General features: G+C 42.3%; 1 protein-coding gene and 1 pseudogene across 2 annotated transcripts in view; one reads left to right on the plus strand and one right to left on the minus strand.

Moving 5' to 3' along the window:
- SNX9 (sorting nexin 9) overlaps window positions 1-25,159 on the plus strand; it is an 89,228-nt gene that overhangs the window by 57,988 nt on the left and 6,081 nt on the right. For both annotated transcript variants that reach the window (XM_061428418.1, XM_061428417.1), the window contains 9 exons: window positions 542-626; window positions 2,629-2,754; window positions 2,872-2,989; window positions 9,331-9,461; window positions 13,591-13,694; window positions 14,932-15,035; window positions 17,371-17,448; window positions 22,038-22,114; window positions 23,234-23,323. In XM_061428418.1, coding sequence (XP_061284402.1) covers window positions 542-626; window positions 2,629-2,754; window positions 2,872-2,989; window positions 9,331-9,461; window positions 13,591-13,694; window positions 14,932-15,035; window positions 17,371-17,448; window positions 22,038-22,114; window positions 23,234-23,323 — 913 coding nt within the window. The remainder of the gene's footprint in view (window positions 1-541; window positions 627-2,628; window positions 2,755-2,871; window positions 2,990-9,330; window positions 9,462-13,590; window positions 13,695-14,931; window positions 15,036-17,370; window positions 17,449-22,037; window positions 22,115-23,233; window positions 23,324-25,159) is intronic.
- LOC133254225 (stathmin-like) lies at window positions 6,798-7,538 on the minus strand (annotated as a pseudogene).

Genomic DNA, 25,159 nt, shown 5'->3' on the forward strand with positions numbered 1-25,159 from the left:
GTTTATCATGTTTGAAGTCTCTAAGGAGACAGGTTCCAAAGACAATTTCCAAAGAAAATGGCACAAGTCCTTATGGACAGTGGCAGTTTCTTCGGGGTAATTGTGGCCTCCTGAGGGAGAATGTGCACAAGCGCTTTAATTTGGATGTAAGATGCTAGCGTGTGGCCTTCGCCCCATGGAGCCATCTAGACCGATCTGCTCAGTACTTTCTGTCTGCCTCTGTGCCTGGGGGACAGTCTCTAGTCTGCCCTTCGGTCTCCGTGTGGTAATAGAGTGTCTCAGATCAAGCAAATCGAGCACCCATAAATATCACACCTTCTGGAGTCAAACTGTCCTCTTACCAGATAAAGCTTAATTAAATGACTAACTGGCTGTTGAACAATCTGATTATGTCAGGTTTCATTTACCTTAGTTTCCTAGTTCCAGTACATCTGAAAGACAGAACAAGTTCAAACTGTTGTATTAAGTAAATGTGGATGAGAGCTATAGAATTCTTACAAGGAAAAGGATAAGACTCACGAACGTTTGTCCTCATGATTAGATTTCCTGGATTTGCAAAACCTGGGATGGAACAGTATTTGTTGGCCAAGCAACTGGCAAAACCCAAAGAGAAAATTCCGATCATTGTAAGTTTGTTTATTTTTTGCTTTGTTTCTAATTAAGCTCCTGTATAGTATCTTAAAGAAGGTTATTAGTCATTTAGAAAGTATTCTTAAACACATTTAGTGCTCCAGGTAAGTAACTGACAGTATACTAAAAGTATAAAAAATAGCATAAATTAATGCCTATTACTGTCTAGGCATTCTTTATTTTTACCTTTTCAGACTACCAGTAATTGAACAAATACCCATAGTATATATGTGTTTTTTATAATATTTCTTTTTCTGAAGTATTTTGAAGTTACCTTTTACATGCTGTTTTTCTACTAGCCAAACATATTTAGATAATAAACACAATTCAGATATTTAGGTTTCTACCTTGGCAGAGTACATGCATGTTATCAGAATAAGTTCCCTTTTCCTCTATGTTGGTAATAGTTTTCTCTCATTAAATCAATTGTCCAGTTCATGGTAAGGAGCTAGCAAATGAAAGCTGGCAGTTAGTGACACCGTTCAGAATATCCATCTTTGAAAGGCTTGCTCATAAGATGACACAGGCTCTGTGGTTTCACCCACATGTTGACTGTGGATAGATTTTCTAAGTGTTACCTAGCTGTATATTTCCAGATAAAATTTTAGAAAAGAACTGTAGCTGTCTTCTGACCGTGTTGATTTAGTCATGTAACTGTAAGTTGTGAATAGGGCAGGAGGACAAGGGGCCTTGAATGTAATCACCATGGACTCAACTCAGGAGGAAATAATTTAGTCTTATTCTATAATCTTTGGGTCCTAGGAGACTCAATAATATTGCAAGAATGACACTATTTTTTATATTACTTGTTCCTACTTCTTTGGAATGCTTGAAATCCTGGAAAACTCCAGAGAGAAGGGCTATGACAAGAGCCCTTTAATCCTTCTTCCCTGAACACAAACTTGGAGTGATTATCTTCTGAATGGTTAGGTTAAAGATTTTTTTTTTCTTCAGATGTTTTTGTAAATACTGAACATGTATCCTGTTCTTTTTATTAAATTTAAAAATTCCACAGAATCAAGAGCCCATGGCCCCCCTGCCCCTCAGATTCTTGTAAGCATGGGACTTTGTCATAAGCGTGAGAGTGTTGGAACAGAGCCGAAGGACCCCGGCATTTGAGTTGTCCCACATATTTTAGTCAGGCCTGCCTGTGTGGGCTTCTTGTGTGGAAAAGGAAGTGAGGAAAGCCATAGAGGCTTCAGAAAACCAAGAAAAAGCAGAGACCTGGTCCTTTGGTTTCAAGGTGTAGCATCCCTACCCACTAGTAAAGTAATGACCTCATGGATGCCGGGCCCTGGTCCGTCAGAGTCTCCTCTCTTGGGCCCCGTCACTGAGGGAAATTCCCCAAAGCTCCTCTCAAAGGTTCCTGCCCTGCAGCTTCAGGAGGGTTTTCTGGACCTGGGTCCCTCTTGGAGAACCATAATATTAAGCACTTGTTGTCAGAGACCTGTAGTCCCTTATTAAAGCTCTCTAGGCCCCAGTCACCGTCCTGACCTAGTAGCCTCTGAACTTTCATACCTCACCTCGCTTTTTCCTCCTTTCACCTTGAAAAAGAATTAGGGCATACAGAAGATGAGAGTAAGCGTTGAGGGAGTTTGATGGCAGTTTGGCATTGCTGAGACAGCCAAGTGTGTCGTTTTATTTTTCACAGAGCTATTAGTCTGCAGTAGATTTGAAATTTTTAAAAGCTAGCCCTTCATTACATAAAACTGGGACAGCTGGACTGGAGAGAGATTGTGTCCTGCCCAGCATCCTCTCGAGGAAAGGCAGCTCGGCCCCTCTCTGTGGCCTAAGATGCCCACACGGGAGCAGAAGTGCCTCTCGATTAAGTGTGTTTTTCAAATAGAACCTTAGTAAGAACAGAGAGCATTTATATAGATAATTTCTCAAAGAAGAGCAAGAATGACTCTCCTAAGGACTTCCAGCCCTAAAAAGAATCACTTGATGATTTATATCAATTGTGTTAACTGATTTTCCACCTCTCCCTGCAATGTGTAGGTTGGAGATTATGGCCCGATGTGGGTTTACCCTTCCTCTACATTTGACTGTGTGGTAGCAGATCCCAGGAAAGGCTCCAAAATGTACGGTTTGAAGAGCTACATTGAGTATCAGTTAACCCCTACTGTAAGTATCTAAGTTATCAAAACAGAACCGTGCTTACATTACTAGGAACGGCTTGCTTTTTTCTTCATTTTCTGTAGTTGATATTGGTAACTTTTTTTCTCTTTCCTTCTCTTGCAGAACACTAATCGATCAGTAAACCACAGGTATAAACACTTTGACTGGTTATATGAGCGTCTGCTGGTTAAGTTTGGGTCAGCCATTCCAATCCCATCTCTTCCAGATAAGCAAGTCACAGGTGAGTGTGTGTGTGACAGAACTCAAGACAACAAGTGAAAAGACTCCAGTGAGAGTATTCAAAGCAAATCAGAAATGGCACTTTCCATCCTCTAGTGGAGCAAGATGCAGGAGTCTGGAAACAGCAGCTAACTGCAGCCATAAATACATATATAGATACACACACATACACACACATAGTCCACATATTTGGTAATTGCCTACACACCTAACAAAAAGGTTCCATAAATTTGTCTGTCAAGAGTCCCTACGCACATGTGTGTCTTGAATTCTGACAAAGTCACCGTGTCTTTGCCGCTACACCTTTTCCAGTCCCTGTGTCTCTATTGCTCACCCTTTCCTATAAGAGAAATATATGCCTTTTTTATATGTGAAAAATGACCTGGGAAAAACAGGTATAATTCTAATTAGAAAAACAGAATACTTCTAATAGTCTAAGGTAGAAATTAAAGTGTATGACCCAAATAATGTAAACGCATTACATACTGCAGCTGTCATTTTCATTGATGGTGCTGTGCTCAGTCCTGTTGGACTCTTTGGAACCCTGTGGACTGTAGCCTGCCAGGCTCCTCTGTCCATGGGGTTTCCCAGGAAAGAATACTGGAGCAGATTACCATTTCCTCCTCCAGGGGATCTTCCCAATCCAGGGATCAAACCCATGTCTCTTGCATCACCTGCATTGGCAGATAGGTTCTTTTAACACCGCGCTACCTGGGAAGCCCCTGTCATTTTCATCACAAGTCTGTAAACACCAGATGTAGATGCCACAGAGCTTCTAAGTGTTAATGTAGGAAGTTACCAGGTTTTCTACTCAGTTATTTTGGTGACTACTGATATTTAAATATTTTTATTTATCATTAGTAATCACCCTGTCCCTTTTCTTATTTATTTACATGTCATTCCCACCCCCACCCCCACCCCCAAGTAATCTCCTGGTAAATAATCCACAGTGCTACCAGAGCTCCTCATAAATATGCAGTCAGAGAGTGTTTTTCCTATGTCTGTTTTGAGAACGATCAGTGATTTTTTTTTAACCCTTTCGCCTAATCCACAAACTGGAATGTTAGTACTTAGGAGTCAGTGTGTTTGTCTTGGAATAAAAGTTTGTAAAGAAGCTGAACTTCATGTAGAGATTAGAGTCTCCATGTCTAGCTAGAAAATATTGCAATACATGAAGCTCTTAAATAGAGAGAGAAGGATCAAAGATGAGAGTAAGACTTGAAAGCTGGGAGCTGGAACGGTGCAGGAGGAACGGACAGGCTCAACTGGGCCCGTGAGGAGCGTGGACGGGGAGCTGGGCCCGAGGGGTCTGGGGGGCTGGAGAGGATTCGGTCCTCACTCAGCAGGAGTGAGATAGAGACGAGAGAGGGGCTGGGGGCTGGGGGCTGCCCCAGCCCGGGCAGAGCCCGCTCAGGTGGTCCAGCCTGCAGGGAGGTTGGTCCCGATGTGCCAGGCGTCACGTGTGCCCTGGCCCCTCACGCACGGCGCTTTCAGCTCAGACACACACAGGTGCCGCTCAGAAGTGCTGAGAAGGGATGTGATGTGATTCCAGAGCTCACACCGTGCAATGTGGACTAATCCTCAGAACCGCTGACTCAGGGTAAGGGAGTTATTCTCCTTAAGGCGCGGCTTTGTGCTTTGCTTTGTGCAGTGTGTATGCTTCTCCGAAGTGTTTGAAGAGATGAAACTGTTTTTAAATAAATTTTTTTTATTTTGATGGAGGGGGGGAACTTTTCAAAATTTTCACATTGTCCTAGCAGAACGGAGGAGTGGGCCTGCATTGCCCTCCCGGGGGTGACACCCAGGCAGCCTCTCGAGGAGCCCAGGTGGCAGGTTGGGTGCGTGACTGCTTCCTCCCACTCAGATGTGTCACCCACCCCAGTCCTGCGCCCACTGAGTATCCTTACTGTCCCTCCTTTCTGTCATCCATATTGTTTTAATCACAGCTCTCTTTCTAAAAATTTAGATTTCTTTCCATGAAAACTTGAGTTCTGCCTTTCTCCACATTTTCAAGTTTGAATTTTAAACTCTCCTTTATCAACTTGGTTAGCATAATATGTTCTCCATGGTGTTGAACTAAATGGATTAATGAGCTATCTTAGACTTGTGGGGGTTTCTCTTATTTTTTTTCAGTTTTAGTACACTGTTTATTTGGAATCAGATAACCCATGGCCTATCCTAAAGCATCATGGAGTCATGGTTCTCCCATAGTAAGGTTCTTTTTTTTTTTTTTTTAAAGTCAGGCCTGAAGCCAGGGGATGTCAGAGAAAAGCACAGAAGCAACAGCCTCTCAGTCCGAAGAAAGTTGGGCTTTGATTCTCTGACTGGGCCACGTGCCGAGGAAACCAGGAGGCACAGAGCCGCTCTGTTTCCCCCTGCTCTCGTTTGCGTCCTGCCCGAGATGCCCACAGCATCATTATTGTATGAACGCCCTTCCCTTAAATCCTGGAGAGGAGAAAAAGGAATACCAAGTAGATGATGTCATGACGTTTCTGTGCACTCGATAATCTGTCCATGGAAAGCTTAGAGCTGAGATTTTTCTAATTTGTTTATGGATTTTATTCTTTACGGAATAACATTGAATTAATCTGGTTTTATTTCTGGGGGTCAAACTGGTATATTAACATACTTCATGAAAACCTAGGTCAGGGTCATAGGAAATGGGCAGATGGAAATCCCTCCTCTCCTTTTTCTTAATTCTCTGGAACCTGATAAGCCTGTCCTCACAAGAACAAGATAATAGCTGAAGTCACAGTTTGTAAATAGACCAACTGTGTCAGAAAAAAGTTTTAGGAGAAATAAGAATGACTAATTAATTCCAACCAATGAGTAGGTTATAAACTCTTGTATTGTTGACTTGCTCGTAATGCGGAATTCAGTATAGCCCTTAGGTCTGTGCTGACTTCCAGGGTCTCTTCTGTCCGTGAGGTGGGTCACCGTCTGCACGGTGTCCAAGGTTCTGCAGTACTTATTAGCCTCTGCTCCTAGTATGTGCAGAATTTGAAGTGTTTTAACATACAGGAGGGGGTCTAGTTTTGTAGTCTTCAGTTTAACATCTAGGTCTAGGGTTTATTTTGAGTTAAGGTTTCTATAAAGTGTGAGGTGGTGGAGGTTTATGTTATAAATCTGGTCATCTAGTGGTTCTTGGACTATCTATTGAAGAGAGTATCCTTTTTCTGTTGAGTTTCCTTTGCATTTTTGTCAAAAAATCAATTAAGCATATTTGCGCAGGTTTATTTCTGGACTCTTTAAAGTTCCATTGATTTATGTGTCTCCTTTTGCCAATACCACACCACCTTGGTTATTGTAGCCTTATAATACAGAAAGTCTTGAAGTCAGGTATATAAATCCTCCAGCTTGGTTCTGTTTCAAAATTGTTTTTAGCTATTCTTTTTCTTTTGCCTTTCCTTGTAAATTTTAAGAGTCAGCATGATTCTTTTATAGTCAGATACCTATAAACAATCATGCTAGGGTTTTTATTGGAATTGCATTAATTCTGTAGACCAGTTTTGGGACAACTGAAATCTTTTTTTTTTTTTCCACTGCCACCAACAGCACTGTGCAGTTTTATTAACCATTCAAGTACAGTAGCGTCTATAAGATTGGGACAGAATTGGGATTTTAAAGTGAGCAGATATTCAGCATCTAACAATTTGAAAGAAGCCACTACATACTCGTTTCACAGAAATGTTTTCATGGAGCCAATACAGTACTAGCCGTTAGCCCAGCACTCCAGGTGTACTCAAGTAGGAAAGACGCAACAAGAAACAGCTACATTAGAAAGACACTTTAGAAAAAGAGTAAAATACTTTTCGTTTCTCCCGCTTTAGCCCCTAAAACAACATCATACCATCTGGATCTACCTATACAGTCCTACATCAGCTTGTAGAATATTTGTCAGGAAGGCAAAAGTAAAATGACACTGGCCAGTGAGCCTTTGGATATTTAGGAAGGGGATGGGGAGGAAGCCAGTTCTCAGAGCAGAGAAGTCAGCTTCAGTCTCCTTAGCAGGATCTTTGGGTCCTTTGTTCTTCCGCACTGCCGCAGTGTGCTTGTCCTCCTCTCGCAAACGCTCGGGTTTGGCAGCCACTTGCGCCTCGGTTCTCTTCGCCGGCTTCCGGTTCTCTTCGCCGGCTTCCGTCTTAGGGGTCAGCTTCTGTTCCGCCATTTTGTTGACGTCGTTCTCCTCTGTCGCTTTCTGAAGCACTTCTTTCTCGTGCTCTCGTTTCTCAGCGAGTTGCTTCAAGACCTCAGCTTCATGGGACTTGCATTTTTCTTCTGCAGCTTCTAATCTCTTCTGAATTTCCTCCAGGGAAAGATCCTTCCCCTTAGGAGGGGAAAGGGGACATCCTGGGACAGATTTTTTTGGTCAAAGGCTGAGAATCAGCTCAAAAGCCTGGCCTGAGGCACGCTTCTCTAGTTCCTTCACCTCAATACCAGAGGCAGCCATGGTGAAGAGAAGACAGGAAACCGGCAGCTACTCTACACGGTTCACTGGCAAGGAAAACCCTAGTCAGTCCCAGCCGCCTGGCCACCCTCTGAGAATTGAAATCTTAATATGTAGTGTTCCAGTGCAAGAACTTACATATGTCATATTTGATTTTCACATAGGGTTTTATATGTTTCAGCATACAGATTCTGCACATATTTTCCTAGATTAATATGTAAGACTTTCATGGGGTGGATTCTATGGTAAAGGAAATAGAATGGAGTACAGAGATGGGGTGCAGTCCCAGGCCAGAGCACCCCGGAATCCCCTCTTCTGGCCTGAAGGTCAACAGTTTGGGAGCATAGACACTTCTCACAGGCTGTGTGCCTCTGGTTGATTTCCACAGCACTAGTTTTTGTGGCTTTTGTTCGGCTTTCTAGTTGCTTTTTAGGACTAGGATTCAGTTCAGTCACTCAGTCATGTCTGACTCTTTGCAACCCTGTGAATCGCAGCACACAAGGCCTCCCTGTCTATCACCATCTGGAGTTCACTCAAACTCACATCCATCGAGTAGATGATGCCATCCAGCTGTCTCATCCTCTGTCGTCCGGTTATCCTCCTGCCCCCAATCCCTCCCAGCATCAGCCTTTTCCAATGAGTCAACTCTTCACATGAGGTAGCCAAAGTACTGGAGTTTCAGCTTAAGCATCATTCCTTCCAAAGAACACCCAGGACTGATCTCCTTTAGGATGGACTGGTTGGATCTCCTTGCAGTCCAAGGGACTCTTAAGAGTCTTCTCCAACACCACAGTTAAAAAGCATCAATTCTTCGGTGCTCAGCCTTCTTCACAGTCCAACTCTCACATCCATACATGACCACTGGAAAAACCATAGCCTTGACTAGACAGACCTTTGTTGGCAAAGTAATGTCTCTGCTTTTGAATATGCTATCTAGGTTGGTCATAACTTTCCTTCCAAGGAGTAAGCGTCTTTTAATTTCATGGCTGCAGTCACCATCTGCAGTGATTTTGGAGCCCAAAAAGATAAAGTCTGACACTGTTTCCCCATCTATTTCCCATGAAGTGATGGGACCGGATGCCATGATCTTAGTTTTCTGAATGTTGAGCTTTAAGCCAACTTTTTCACTCGCCTCTTTCACTTTCATCAAGAGGCTTTTTAGTTCCTCTTCACTTTCTAGGATTGGCTATTGTCACACTCACCTATAGCCAGAATTTCCATCTCCAGAAACTTTTTAACTGATAGTGATTTTATTAGGCTTATAAAAATTTTGTGTTCACTTGATGTTTGGTATGTAAGGTTTGTTAAACTGATTTTCTACTTTTAAAACAGAAATATCACCCATTAAGCTCTTGTTTTATGATGGCCTTAAGTTCTGTGATAGCAGCTTTCATTATTGCATTCATGGAAAAATTGCATTTTCTATTTTTCATTTAAGTAGTTGAAAAAGCAAAACAGGGAAAAAAAACTAGTTTGTGTTACTTTTCATAATAGATTTAATTTTGTATATCTGAGATTATATTGTATTTAGATACATTTTTATAAATATAGAAATTTCACCTTCTTGATAAGAATTGCTTGTTAATTTCCATATTATCACCCCTTTCTTGCCTGTAAGGCTTCATATGATCATCCAGGCACTGGCATGTTAGTTTATAAGAAAGAGAAAGTTTTTCATATTGAGATAAAATTTGCTTTCGGATTCGTGGACTACCTTTCTTCTGGGCCTTTGAACATCCACTGTGTTGCTTGTTTTTAGGTTGTTGAAAAATTACCATGGTTTACCTTTTACCAAGTAACTCTCTGCCAGTAGCCATATGAACAGCCTTTCCACCTGGGTAACAGTGATTCCTCGTAGGCAGAGTCACACATCACTCTTGGCATGTCTCTTGCAGGTCGCTTTGAAGAAGAGTTTATCAAAATGCGCATGGAGCGGCTTCAGGCCTGGATGACCAGGATGTGCCGTCACCCAGTAATCTCAGAGAGTGAGGTCTTCCAGCAGTTTCTAAATTTCCGAGATGAGAAGGTAGGACATTTTATTATAATCTTAGAGGATATTGAGAATTGTCACATTCATACCAAAGAAGTTAAATCATGTTGATTAGTTGGCTATTTCTAAGTAATAGTAAAGTAGTTACAGCATGTGAGCAAGGAGTTTTTCAGAATGGTTTTCTGCAAACCGGGAACCAATTGGCCATGTGAGGACCTGTGAGGGTGAGGGATGTGATAGGATGCAGGGCTTTTTCCTCAGTGCTCTTAAATATAGGATGGACGCCAAGCTATGTAGGATATTTTCAGCGTGAAGTTAGGGGAATAGTGTGAACGATTTCTTAGGATCATATCTTGACCTTACAGTGTAAATAGTGTAATGAAAAGTAGATTCATAAGTGAAGCTGCTTTCTCAAAGCCACCTTGTTTGTCCAGACTGTTGTTGTCTGTCCAGGTCTGCCTCTGCCCCGTGGGCAGTCATTGTGTCTGCAGTCACTGTTCTCATTTGAAAATCAGGAAGAAATTGGCTGCTTGTCATCTCACTATTGTTGTCTGCTTTGGAAATAGCTGTGTATCACCTTAGTCTTCTATTGTATGCAATCATTTGTTTGGTCATGCTTAGTGTAATTATAGGTTAGAGATCATTCCATTTAAATATTTGAGGTCTTTTTGCATTTCAGAGTGAATGCTTACATGTCAAAATGTAATATATAGCAGTTAAAAAAACTATGTGGAATCCCCTCTAAATTGGTGCCTTAATGCTGTTGGTGCACAGGACTTTAACAAGGGCTTGTTTGATCTGTCTAGGATTCTGTTGAGGCAGCATGTCTAGAGAATTCCCTGACGGTTCACTGGTTAGACTCCACGCTCTTACTTCCGAGGGCCCGGGTTCAGTTCCTCATTGGGGAACTGACATACCATCAGCTGCGTGACATGGCCCCCAAACCCCAAAACAAACAAGAAAACAGGAAGCATTTCTAAAGGTTGTGCTTTATGCAAATTATAGACTTTTTTTTTTTTTTTTAATACAAGAGCAACAAGAAAGAACTTGGAGCCAGGGCACTTGGTTTTAGTCTGGGCTCTGCTTCTGACTACCTCCATGACCTTGACCGAAACATTAATTTCTTTGGGCCACAATTTCCTCACCTGCTAAATGACAGTATAAAACTAGAAAATTATTAAAAATTGTGATTCTCTGGGCAACAGTAGCTCATATAGATGGTTGGACATAGAAAACCCAAAAGAACCTACAGAAAAATGTAAGTATATGTTAAAATCCATGAAACACTGCTGAGAGAAATAAAAAGAAGACCTTAATAAGTGTTCCAGCACCATGTTTTATGAATTGAAGAACTGAAAAGATGTCCTCCATAGAAAATTTAAGCTCCAAGAATAGCCAAGATACTCTTTAAAATGAAGATGAAATGGAGGAAAACTTTTCTGGATGTTGAGACTCATTATAAAGCTAAAATATTTTAAAAGCAGATCAGTAGAATAGAATGGGCCCTTGATTTATGACAAGAATGGGTCTGAGGATGGGGGGGATGGGCAGTCTTGTCTATCAGTGGTGCTGCATTGGATGGCATCTCCATTGGATGGCATCTTTGTTGGCTGGCATTTCCGTCGGATGGCGTCTCTGGGAAAAATAAATGTGATCACTGCCTCACAACAGGCTGTTGATTTTGTTAGGTTTGATGTTGGTATTTTGGTAATGTTTTTGAGACATGGCCCTTATCTGTTAAAGATACATAGTAAAGTATTTATAGGTGAAATGGTATTATATCTGAGATTTCCGTTAAACAAGAAATAAAAGTAGGATGGAGGAGACCAGATAAAACAGGTTTGGTGAAAAGTTGATAATTTTTAAAGCTGGATCTATAGGGGTTTATTAAAATATTTTTCTTTCTACTTTTATCCAGTTGAAAGTTTCTACTGTATTGAATCTAAAAAAATTAATTTCTGATGGTTTACAAGTTTAAATGTGAAAGACAACACGATACAGCTTCTAAAAGGTAACAGGAGAAAATCTTCATACCCCTCGGGTAGGGAAGGATTTCTGAAATTAGACACATACAGGAAGAGACTGACAAATTTGACTACCCTGAAAAAAAGAACCTTGGTTTATCAGAAGTCATTAAAAAGAAAAAACAAGTCGAAGATATGAACGTGTATAGCCAAAAAAGGGCTGGATTTTAGAATATGGGAAAACCCATACAAATTGATAAGAAAGATAAACCAGTAGACAAATGGGAGATTTGGTAATGTCCCTCACAAAGCTGGCTTAAAATTCAACATTCAGAAAACTAAGATCATGGCTTAGATGATGCATCTGGTCTTATCACTTCATGGCAAATAGATGGAGAAACAGTGGAAACAGTGACAGACTCTTGGGCTCCAAAATCACTGCTGATGGTGACCGCAGCCATGAAATTAAAAGATGCTTGCTCCTTGGAAGGAAAGCTGTGACAAACCTAGGAAGCATATTAAAAAGCAGAGACATTACTTTGCCTACAAAGGTCCATCTAGTCAAAGCTGTGGTTTTTCCAGTGGTCATGTATGGATGGGAGAACTGGACAATAGGAAAGGCAGAGCGCCGAAGAATTGATGCTTTCAAACTGTGGAGAAAACTCCTGAGAGTCCCTTGAACAGCAAGGAGATCAAACCAGTCAATCCTAAAGAAAAGCAACCCTGAATATTCACTGGAAGGACTGATGCTAAGGCTGAAACTACAATACTTTGACCACCTGATGTGAAGAGCCGACTCATTGGAAAAGCCCCTGATGCTGGAAGAGATTGAGGGCAAGAGGAGAGGGAAGGATAGGATGAGATGGTGGGATGGCATCACCAACCTGATGGACATGAGTTTGAGCAAGCTCTGGGAGTTGGTAATGGACAGGGAAGCCTGGTGTGCTGCAGTCAGTGGAGTCACAAAGAGTTAGACACAACTGAGCGACTGAACAACAACAACTCACAAAAGAAAATATCTGAATCATCAGTGAGTGTAAAGAAAAGCACTTAATCTTATGAGTAATAAGAAATGCAAATTAAAACCACAGTGAATAAACTTACCAGAAGGCTAAAATTAGAAAGACCAAGGATACTATGTGTCTTGTTGGTGAGAGAAGGAGCTTCTGAAACTCACACACTGCTGGTGGGTGTGAAAGCTGGTGAGACCAGTTTGGAAAACAGTTTGGCATTATCTACTTGAATAACTCTCCACGCCTGGTTATATCCCTACAGAAGTGCATGCACACGTGCACCAGGAGATGTGTACATGGTGGCTTTATCCTCACCAGGGCCAGTGATGGCTGCCCGTAGTAGAGTGGGGTAAATAAACTGGGCAACAGTCACAGGAATATTATACAGCCATGAAATGAGGGAACTCCAGCTGTAACAACAGTGTGCATGTAACTTCTCAGCATAGGTTGAGCGACTAAGGCCAGACACAAAAGAATGCCAAGTGTTGGGTTCTTAGCTAGTTCACAGAAGTAGCAAAACCATGGTGTAGGGGTTTAGGTGGTGAAACTGTATGACATGAGGAACTGAAAACCATAAAAGAGTGGGTGGGTCATGGTTACCCCTGGAGGGGAGGGAAGGGGTAGTGACGGGGAAGGGATGAGAAGGGGGCTTCTGGAAGTCCAGCGCTCTCCTCTCTCTTGCCCTGGGAAGTAGTTACACAGGAATTCATTGTATGAGAATTTGTTGTACTGCATAGTTTTGCTTTGGGCACTTTTCTGTGTGTGTGTATATATATATATATATATAACTTGTAATAACTTTTTAATAGTTTATAATATTGGTTCCTATCTTATATTTAGAAAAGCTTTAATCTTTTCAAGAAAACAACCTACAATGTTGAGGTGCTTTGTCAGACTCCCAGGGTGTGTTTGTATGGGTGGGTGGGCCTCAGGAAAGGAGAAGTCCTGGCTCACCTCAGTCCGAAAGGATTTGGGCTCTTAAGGACTGTTTTGCACAGTGGCACCGTTCACACCGTTCACGTGCAGGATGGAGTTGGAGATGCAGGGGTGCAGAGGGAGACGGCATGGGCACTGCCTCCCGAAAGTTAGAAGGATAAAGACGGTCAGTGAGCCGACAAAAGGACGGGATTTTGAAAGAGCTGTTTGGCTCCACTCCCCACTTTAACGTCATAATGTTCCTCTTTACAGGAATGGAAAACCGGGAAGAGGAAGGCTGAGAAAGATGAGCTGGTGGGAGTTATGATATTCTCCACCATGGAGCCAGAGGCACCTGACCTGGACTTAGTAGAAATGTAAGCGATCCTGCCAGCCTCCGCTGCTTCCCCAACCAAGCCTGCCTCCTCTGCTCGCAGGCCTTGGCCCGTCTGACCACACCTGGAATTCACATCATCAGACGAAAGGGTGTGAAATGAGTGGGGTTTGTAGTCAGAAGTTAAGGAGAACATTGCTTGTACTTGAAACACTGTCTTTCTAACCATAACATCAGTTAAAGTCCACTTCCTTTTTACCTTGAAGTCAGTGATTTCATAGTTGACACAGTGGTTAGTGGTTATTAACAATAAAGCGTGATGACACGGCATGGCACCGGGCCAGCAGACACCCACAGATCAGTCCACGGGCCAGAAATCTCTTTGAACATAGCCTTGAAGAGAGTCATCTCAGGCCTGTTTGTCCAGTGTTTTTTTAATCCCTTGTTTTTAATCTTGTCATCTTTTTAATGTGGGCTTGGTTGAAAGTCTGAAGTAGTTCCTTTTTTGTATAAAGACTCATAAGAGATCTTGTGTGTGTTCATAGTAATAATTTTAAGCAGCCTTTTTTCTTAATGTATAACCATTGCTTATGTTTTACCCAGTATATAGACAGTCTTCTAACTACACAGAGGGAAAATCAGTGTTAATATGTCGACTTAGGTCTGTGTTCTTCCAAACCCTACTCTGTACACATGTATCCGAAGGGAAAATGGTTGTGTAAACAAAAGTGACCTCGCGTTATACAGTCTCTATTATAACCTCCTCTTTCATTTAAAAGTGTATTGTGATCATTTTTTTCAAGTCAGGAAAAGCTTTTTAATCCTGAAGGAACTTAGATGCTGTGTGTGTAGGTTTATTTTCCCTGACTCACTAAAGTATCTGTTGGAGAGTGAACAACTGCCGCTGGCACCCATGCTGTAGAGTCAGCAGCACCTACAGTGATTGAGCTTCACTCCGTAAGATATTCAAGAAACGAAGATTTTAGTTACTTTAGAACAGTTTTTGTTAGCATTCCCAAGGAATTGGAGGGCGAAAGGAAGCAGAGTTAAAATGTAAGTGGCAGATGTTGAAGCAGTTCTTTCAAAACCTGAATCCAGCCGGTTTTTAAGACTAATTTAGTTACAGCGCAGTTGCTAGAATGCACGACATGGGTACCTGTGGTCAGGCTTGCTGTGAGCTCCCCTGACCACACTGGACTTTTCTCCTCTTACACCTCACACTGTCTGGACGTTGGGTAGTGAAGTCAGGGACACAACCTCCTCATGTTTTTGCCCCACAGAGAACAGAAGTGTGATGCTGTCGGCAAGTTCACCAAAGCCATGGATGACGGCGTGAAGGAGCTGCTGAACGTGGGGCAGGAGCACTGGAAGCGGTGCACAGGACGTAAGTGCCGTCCCTGGCGTCCCCCTGGGAACCAGCCCCCGCAGGCAGAGACGCGCTCAGTGAGCCGGAGCGGCGTCACACCCACGGCACTCTGAGGAGCCTCAGTTCCCAACCCTTGTTTCAGCACAGAAAACTGGCTTGAGCAAAGCCAGTTCAAGAACCCCCGTAAAAAAGCATCACGTTCACTTAAATATTTCCAGTTATGTGAGGTTTGTCATCTATGGAAGAGTCATCCTTTCTGCCTGCAGAGAAAGTACCCGTGGTTATTTTTAATCTCAGGATCTTACTTTTTAATAGTCATCCCTTTAGTGAGTTGTGTTTGACTAAAGCTCTAATTTTAGGAAAGCCTGGTGGCGGGTGGTAGCAGAAAGCCCGGGGCCGGGGTCAGCCCCAAGCAGAAGTGCCGCTGTCCGCTCCGCTCTCTGCCTGCTGTGCTGCACCCTCCCTGCCCTCTGTCCACTGGACTGCTTTCCCGTATCCCTAGACCCAGGCCGCTCTGCCGTCCAGCAGCCAAGGAGAGAAGCACAGTCCAGGGTCAGCTGTGGTGGTCACGCCTTGGCTGCTTGTGTGAAGGGTGGCTGAATTGAGTACTTTCAGCAGAAACCTGCAGCCCAACAAAGCCTAAAATGTTTCCTGTCTGGCCCTCTGCAGGAAAAAACCAGGCCTTACAATGGCCCTCCACCATTCACATGATATTTTATATCAACGGAACTGTTGTCATGTACCAGCTGTTCATGCTCGAGGGGCAGACGCCAGGAGTGATAACACTGGCTCCTTTCCCATGGCAGAGAAATACTGAAAATAGAACTGAGCCTGAAAACATGACCTATACAGATGCAGCATCAGAAAACAAAATCTGTTTCAGGCCTTTGGTCACAGGGAATAACTCATGAGCAAAAAAGGGGGTGATACTTCTCTAAAATATAAATGAAATAATTTAATTTTAAAAATAATAACTGTAAATTCAGCTGTTGCCCCTTTTTATTTTTTTCTCTGCTTTTTTTTTTTAATATTTACAGTCTCTTAGTTTCCCCTTTTTAAAGAAAAATTTAAAGGAGTGAAAATCTTAAAATTTTTAAGGATATCACAAAAATCCAGGATTATGGCTTCTATTAAAGAATCAAATCCCTTATGTCTAACGTCTGGTCAACTCCATGTCCTGTAAAATCCACAGACCAAAATCAGTAAATAGTAATAGCATTAGGCTGCTCTCTTGGGGGCAGGAGGTTGACATGTTTTGTTTAGAATTTGATTCAGCCATAGTTTCTTTCCTCTCACAAAAGAGTTTTTAATCCCCGGTGTAAAGGCCAAAACTGAGTTACAAAAGGGTGAACAATTTATTAACCAAGCTAATGTAATTTGAGTTTGTGTTTCCTGTTTCTTACAGCTTGTAGACCGTTTGTCACATTTCTCTGTCCTGGAATTTTTTTTAAAGAAACATTTGAATCATTTTTCTGTATTAATAGCATAGTCTTTTCAAATGCAAGTAATGGTTTCTTTTGAAGACAGCAGATGTGTTTCAGGAAACTGTGTACAGATTGCAAATAAAACTAGCCTAAGATACAAAGACTCTTCTCTGGAGAGTTCTCCAGAGTGATCCTAGAAGCCTAGGATTTAGCACTAGAGGAGCATTGCAGATGATTTAATTAATCTTATTATTTATAAGATTAATTATATTAATTAGATTAATATAAGATTATAAGATAATTATAAGATTATAATTATAAGATTAATTATATTAATTAATCTTCTTATTATACAGATGAGAAAGCTAAAATCCCTCCTCCCTGGTCCTATGAGGTTCCACTGCCGTTTTTTTCCACACCCCGTTGCTTTTGGTCATGTTTTGTTTTGTAAATAATCGCTCATAGGTACATGGCAGAGTGGGAAAAGCAGCGGATTAGGAATAACAGGCACCAGATCCACTTTCTAGCCGCGTGACCCCAGTTTTCCTAACCCAGGAAGGGGAGATAGTGCATCTGCATCGATAGAGCGGTGGTTGTGATGATCAAGTTGGTGTTGTGTACACGAAAGGACTCAAACCTAGAAATCATCTTCTAAATGAGCTTCCGGTTCGTTTTGATTTCATTCAGTGAATGAGAGTGTGGGCGCTGGTGGTGGTAGTCATAATAATAGTGTCCACTATTTATTGAACAATTGATTAATTAAAAATTGAAGAAAAATTAATTTCTAAAAACAGTTTGTCTGTATTGATATTCTGTTAAGGAATATAGACTATTTTGAGTCATTTCAGATTTACTATAAAAATACTTTGAGAAAATAGTTGGATCATTTAATTTTGCTCCATTTAGTGAATGACTTTTTTCTCTTTCAGCATTACCCAAGGAATATCAGAAGATAGGGAAGGCCTTGCAGAGCTTAGCCACAGTCTTCAGCTCTAGTGGTTATCAAGGTACATCTTTCTTTATTTGTTCTTTGGGCCCTGGGTGTCTTATCCACACAGACCAGCCTCCTCAGACTCTTGCAGACAATCGATAACTGCAATGAAGCACCACCGTCAGTGATGTTTAAACTGGCTGCACCGCTCCACTGAGGACTTGTGCCACCTCACCTTACTAGTTTTTGAGAAGAGTAGTGGGCGGTAATAGTTGGATTTCCTGGCTAGGTCCTTGCCTTTCCTGTGCTCAGATGCAGCTCTTGTGCTTTAGTGAAGCAGGCGGATGTGGTACATGACACTCTGCCCTGCTGTCATCTCTGCCAAACTCTGAAGCCGGGCCTGACTGTCAGGAGCCAGATCTTATCAGGGACATTTGGAGGGAAAACTCTCGACTGAGTAACAGGTTCATATTGCCTTATGTCCCTTGCTAACTCATTATTGTTTTCAGCTTATCCCATATTGTATATCTCACTTGTGGTATTTTGAGTTCATTGTGGATTTCCATGGACAACACTTGCAAGTTAGCGGTTTTCTTTTATATCTTGGTTTGTTTTCTTAATTTGGCATATGGAGCTGGTAGGAAGTAAAAGTATTTGCCAGGTGAGTGGCACCTATTCAATTTGAGGACGTCCTATTGCTTACAGAAATGATAGGCTTGGTACTGTCACCGTGCCATTATTCTGATATCCAGGGAGGGTAGGTCTTTGGAGGTCAATGTCTGAGTATTTCCAGGTATAAGAAATTAGTCTTTTACCAAAATGTAAGACCTGTGACTCCCATATTTGAATATTTTTTGTTGGCTTGGCTGAATTGTGTCTTTCAGTTAAAACTTTTAGCTTGGGCAGGAGTTTTGAGTTGGTCTGGCCCCCATTTTTCAGATGAGGAACCCAAGGTCTGGGAAGATAAGCATCTTGTGGCCAAGAGACCCCAAAAAGGTGCTCAACATTGCGAATTAGAGAAATGAAAATCAAAACTGCAGTGAGGTATCACACCACTCAGAATGGCCATCATCAAAAAGTATGCAAATAATAAATGCTGGAGAAGGTGTGGAGAATAGGGAGCCCTCCTACACTGTTGGTGGGAATTTAAATTGATGCATCCGCTATGGAGAACAGTATCAGATCAGATCTGTCACTCAGTCATGTCTGACTCTTTGCAACCCCATGAATCGCAGCACGCCAGGCCTCCCTGTCCATCACCAACTCCCAGAGTTCACCCAGACTCACATCCATCGAGTCAGTGATGCCATCCAGCCATCTCATCCCCTGTCGTCCCCTTCTCCTCCTGCCCCCAATCCCTCCCAGCATCAGAGTCTTTTCCAATGACTCAAGTCTTTGCCTGAGGTGGCCAAAGTACTGGAGTTTCAGCTTTAGCATCATTCCTTCCAAAGAAATCCCAGGGCTGATCTCCTTCAGAATGGACTGGTTGGATCTCCTTGCAGTCCAAGGGACTCTCAAGAGTCTTCTCCAACACCACAGTTCAAAAGCATCAATTCTTCGGCGCTCAGCCTTCTTCACAGTCCAACTCTCACATCCATACATGACCACAGGAAAAACCATAGTCTTGACGAGACGAACCTTCGTTGGCAAACTAATGTCTCTGCTTTTGAATATGCTATCTAGGTTGGTCATAACTTTCCTTCCAAGGAGTAAGCGTCTTTTAATTTCATGACTGCAGTCACTATCTGTAGTGATTTTGGAGCCCAGAAAAATAAAGTCTGACACTGTTTCCACTGTTTCCCCATCTATTTCCCATGAAGTGGTGGGACCGGATGCCATGATCTTCATTTTCTGAATGTTAAGCTTTAAGCCAACTTTTTCACTCTCCACTTTCACTTTCATCAGGAGGCTTTTTAGTTCCTCTTCACTTTCTGCCATAAGGGTGGTGTCATCTGCATATCTGAGGTTATTGATATTTCTCCCAGCAATCTTGATTCCAGTTTGTGTTTCTTCGAGTCCAGCGTTTCTCATGATGTACTCTGCATATAAATTAAATAAGCAGGGTGACAATATACAGCCTTGATGAACTCCTTTTCCTATTTGGAACCAGTCTGCTGTTCCATGTCCAGGTCTAACTGTTGCTTGCTGACCTGCATACAAATTTCTCAAGAGGCAGGTCAGGTGGTCTGGTATTCCCATCTCTTTCAGAATTTTCCACAGTTTATTGTGATCCACACAATAAGGCTTTGGTTTAAAGCAGAAATAGATGTTTTTCTGGAAGTCTCTTACTTTTCCCATGATCCAGCGGATGTTGGCAATTTGATCTCTGGTTCCTCTGCCTTTTCTAAAACCAGCTTGAACATCAGGAAGTTCACGGTTCACATATTGCTGAAGCCTGGTTTGGAGAATTTTGAGCATTACTTTACTAGCATGTGAGATGAGTACAATTGTGCGGTAGTTTGAGCATTCTTTGGCATTGCCTTTCTTTGGGATTGGAATGAAAACTGACCTTTTCCAGTCCTGTGGCCACTGCTGAGTTTTCCCAATTTGCTGGCATATTGAGTGCAGCACTTTCACAGCATCATCTTTCAGGATTTGGAGTAGCTCAACTGGAATTCCATCACCTCCACTAGCTTTGTTCGTAGTGATGCTTTCTAAGGCCCACTTGATTTCACATTCCAGGATGTCTGGCTCTAGGTGAGTGATCACACCATCGTGATTATCTGGGTCATGAAGATCTTTTTTGTACAGTTCTTCTGTGTATTCTTGCCATCTCTTCTTAGTATCTTCTGCTTCTGTTAGGTCCATACCATTTCTGTGGACGTAACAGAAATGGAGAACAGTATGGGGGTTCCTTAAAAAAACTAAATATAGAGCTGCCATATGATCCAGCAATCCCATTCCTGGGCATGTATCTAAAAATTATGAAAAGGTGAAACTTCTAATTCAAAGAGGTACAGGCACCCCTTCATAGTGTTCATAGTAGCCCTTTTTGCAATAGCCAAGACATAGAAGCAACTAAATGTCCATCAACAGATGAATGGATAAAGAGGATGTGGTATTTATAGAAATGGAATATTACTCAGCCATAAAAAAGAATGAAATGATGCCATTTTCAGCAACATGGATGGGCCTAGAGATTATGATACTAAGTGAAGTCAGAGAAGGACAAATATATGATCCCATTTACACGTGGAATCTAAAAACGTGGTAAAAATGAACTTATTTACAAAACAGAAACAGACTCACACACACGGGGGAAAAAAAACTTAGTTACCAAAGGGGGAAGGTGGGGAGATAAGTTAGAAATTTGGAATTAACAGATACACACTTGGCTTTGTTCACTGAAAAGGCCTAGAAATAGTTATCAAGTCCAAGCACTCCCAGCATCACCCACATGGCGATTTCAAAACATTGTTTCCCTGAAATAATCCAGAGCTGGGAGGGAAAGAACTCTGATGCCAATCTGAAGAACCTTCCACTGTCCTATGGAGCAAAAATTTGAGCTTAGTGAAGATAATGATTGCTGTGAAACTAAGCTGCTGTTGCTGCTACTGCTACTGCTACTAAGTTGCGTCAGTCGTGTCCAACTCTGTACGACCCCATAGACGGCAGCCCACCAGGCTCCCCTGTCCCTAGTATTCTCCAGGCAAGAACACTGGCGTGGGTTGCCATTTCCTTCTCCAATGCATGAAAATGAAAAGTGAAAGTCACTCAGTTGTGTCCGACTCCTAGCGACCCCATGGACTGCAGCCCACCACGCTCCTCTGTCCATGAGATTTTCCAGGCAAGAGTACTGGAGTGGGGTGCCATTGCCTTCTCCCGTGAAACTAAGCATATCAACTTTAATCCAGACTTGCGATGATATTCTTAAAAAGTTAATCTCAGTCACCTTTGGAGGATGGAATAGAATCAACTTAAATTCTGAAAACTGTAAAAAGAAGGAAGCATTTAACCTGTTCTTCCTGTCCCTATATACCTCAAGGTAACAAAAAAGCTGATTAAGTTTATCTTTATAAACGTATTTCAGCTAATAAAGAAGCAGTGACAGAAGTAGTGTAGCACCAATTTGCAAACCTAAAATACTAAATAAATACTAAAATGAAAGATCTAGGCAATACAGGAAACAGAGGACTCTTGTCACCACCGAGACTCACTCAACAGAACCCGACGTGGGACCAAGGTACACAGCCTGGTTTCGTCAACACGTCCCCAAAAGAAATTTGCCAGAAAAACACACAGAGGAGAAAGAACCTCTGTAGGAAGCATGTCAGCTCTGTGCCGCGTGGACGGCCTTTGCATCCTGACTCAAGCAGCCAGCTTGGTTGGAGACACCAGGCAGCTGCACACTGGCTGGACGGTTTATATCAGGACCAGTGGTCGTTTCTTAGGTGTGAGATTGGGGTTGTCTCTATTTCTTAAAGAGGCCTTGTCTTTTAGGTAAAATGTATGGATGAAGTGTTAAATGACCAGTAAAAGGGAGAGGAAGGGAGGGGACTGAAAGATTGGACATAGGCTGTTAGTTGGGAAGTCAGGTGATGGGTAGGTGAGGATTCATTCTACTGTTGAATAGTTTGCAAAGTTTGAAGTTTGCTATAATAAAATTTTAGAAGTAATGAAAAGGAACTGTAAGTTATAACACTCATACAATGTCTTGATTCTCAGGTGAAACAGATCTCAATGACGCGATAACTGAAGCAGGAAAGACTTACGAAGAAATTGCCAGCCTTGTGGCAGAACAGGTATATTAACGTAGCCACATGGTTCCAGTTAAGATTTTATGCTACCTAATCCACATGTTTTATTTAAAACCTGTTTTAAGACAAGCTTTCCAAATGGCTGTTCTCTTCTGTCCCTATGCATCTTTATTAATTACACCAAGTAGTAGCATTTCATAGGCCAAGCTAAAGTAATGGATAATTCATCTTCAGGAAGACTCAGTAGCTCCCAATGCCAATGGTCTGGATCCATCTCAGCCACCAGGGGATTAGAACGTACAGGGAAGAGCTTCACTCTGGTCCCTGTTTGGAGTCTTGCTCAGCCTCCAGAGCAGGGGTTTCCTGGTCTGTAGATAGCGATGGAAGCACCTGCCTGGGAGTGGTCTGAGGATCAACAGCTAATAAAGAGAAAGCCCTGGTCAGGTTCCTGGCAGGCAGCAGATATCGTTGTGGCCACCTGGCTTTTATTGGAGTCTTTAGTAGCCTGATTTCAGTTATGTTTATAGATAACAGATAATGTTTTCTTAAGGGGACTAACCATTGAGGTTGTTTCAATCCCTTAAATTAAAAAAAAATTTTTTTTTTTGCAGATGACAACTTGAAATATATATTTGAATACCCATACATTCATGTGGTCATTAACTATTCTCCTGATACCTGTAAAAAAAAAAAAAAGATTAATTTTTAGAATCATGCACACCAAAACTTTAAATATTATCACAGAAAAATGGAAAAATTTATAGTTGCCACTTTTAATGATTACCAGATTTTTAGCAATTTTTTTATTTTCTGCTAAAATTTATACACTAAGCTATAACATCTTATTTGCCTCTGTGTAAACATACAGTGTTAACTAGTTTTTTTAAATTTTGTTCACAGTGTTGTCTTTTGGGCCAGTTCAAAATAGCTAATTTTACCAACCAACCCAAAAATGCACAGTTTTATCATTTTTTCACAGCCTACAATGACAGTATAGAGTTCTTGGGGATTATTTTCTTATAGGAGAACTAGGCTGACTACTTCACACTCAGTAACTTTGTGTCATGCCCAGCAGATTCGGCTGATACAGCCCTTAAATGTAACCGTTTTCTCTTTGATTGTCTGAATTCTTCCACCAATAATAGCCAATCTTTCTTGTTACAGCCAAAGAAAGATCTCCATTTCCTGATGGAATGTAATCATGAATATAAAGGCTTCCTTGGCTGCTTCCCTGACATTCTTGGCGCTCACAAGGTAACTCGATCCTAGGCGTTCACAGACGAGGTCCCGGCTGAAGCAGGACCCAGGTGCAGGGCCACCTGCGGGAGCTTCACCACACACCCACACACACAACACGCATGCACACACACACAGACACGCACACACACACTCACACCCTCACACTCCCCCACACACACCACCCCCCCACAAACCCACACACACCCACACACAGACACACCCCCACACACCCCCACCCCCCCTACACTCACACACCCACACCCCTCACACACAGACACACGCACACATTCCCCACACACACACAGACACACACACAGACACCCACACACACACGCACACGTGCACACATCCCTCATACACACACACCTCACACACACACCCACACATGCACACAGACACACACACACCCCACACACATACCCACACACGCACACACGTGCACACAGATGCACACACATGCACACAGACACACCCCACACAGACACCCCCCACACACACACACAGACACACACCCCACACACACACCCCCCACACACACACGCATGCACACACACACCCCACACACACACGCACGCACACACACCCACACACACCCGCACACACTCCACACACACACGCACACACCCACACACCCACCCCCGTTAGGAGCTCCTCTCCAAAACCAGCCAGAGTGGCTCTGCGGGCTGACGTCGTGCGGTCCTGTCACATTTAGATGCCTGAGTGGCTGTTGAGTGTCTTCTGTCCTGGAGAAAGGTTATTTGGAGGGAACTAAAAGGATGATAGATGTTCCTTTATGGACACACTTAGGTCAGGTTGCAGCATGGTAATCATGGTGTCTGGTGTGAAGTCAGTGTCAGGCATGGTTCTTAGCCTCACCAGGAGCCCTCCCTGCACACTGTGTGGGCAGGTCCTCCCAGGGCCTTTCCTGTCCAGGCGAAATCAGATGTCCTGTCCCCAAGCCTGACAGTCTCTCCCAATTACGACCAGAACGGTCAATGTCGATTTTATTTGTTTACGTTGATAGAAAGGAAACTATATAGTTCCCATCATAAAGGTGCTTTTTTAAAACTAAAGATCGGTTTGGAGTGTCCTCGGATTTTGATTCTGGTTCATTTTTCTCTTTCAAACCTCATTACTGTGGGTTGTACTCTAGGGTATTGTGATGTGCTTGGGTTTATTTTGAAACACTGTTTTTGTTTTCTTTGGGTATATACCCACAGGTGGAACTGCTGGGAGAGTAGATCTTAAAAATTCTCATCACAGGAAAAAAATAGTTTATAACTCACTGAGGTGATGGATCTTAAAACTTATGGTAGTAATCATCTTGCATTATACACATGTCTCAAATTTGTTATGTTATACACCTTAAACTAATGTTATCTGTCAGGTACCTTGCTGTAAATGGGGTGGGTGGGAATAAAAAAATAAAATTAAAATCTCAGAAAAATAAAAACCTCAGAGCAGTTAGTTTGTTGTAGGAGTTTGTGCCTGCCTTGAGAGTTCTAGGTGGGGAACCTGATTTATACACAGGCGTAGAGTTCTTCCCAGACAGCGCCCGTGAGCCGTGTGATGACATGAGTGTGGGAAATGTTTGCAACTTTTACAGCTGTTTCCACCTCAGTGTTAATTTGAAGTTAGTCCAGAGCTTCTTATAGAAATCACAGTAAAGCTTATGATCAGCACAGTGAGGCACCAGCTTATGAAATACTCTGCAAGTGTACCCAGGCACATACCCTAGACTGTCCCAGATCAAATGACTTCCTAAAGCTAGTGCCTGTTTTCCAATCATGTACCGCTCTCACTTGACAATGACTTACTCATATTACAGATAAAGAGTGCTGTTTAGTTTTC

This window comes from Bos javanicus, chromosome 9 (assembly GCF_032452875.1).
Source record: "Bos javanicus breed banteng chromosome 9, ARS-OSU_banteng_1.0, whole genome shotgun sequence".
Classification (NCBI taxonomy): domain Eukaryota; kingdom Metazoa; phylum Chordata; class Mammalia; order Artiodactyla; family Bovidae; genus Bos; species Bos javanicus.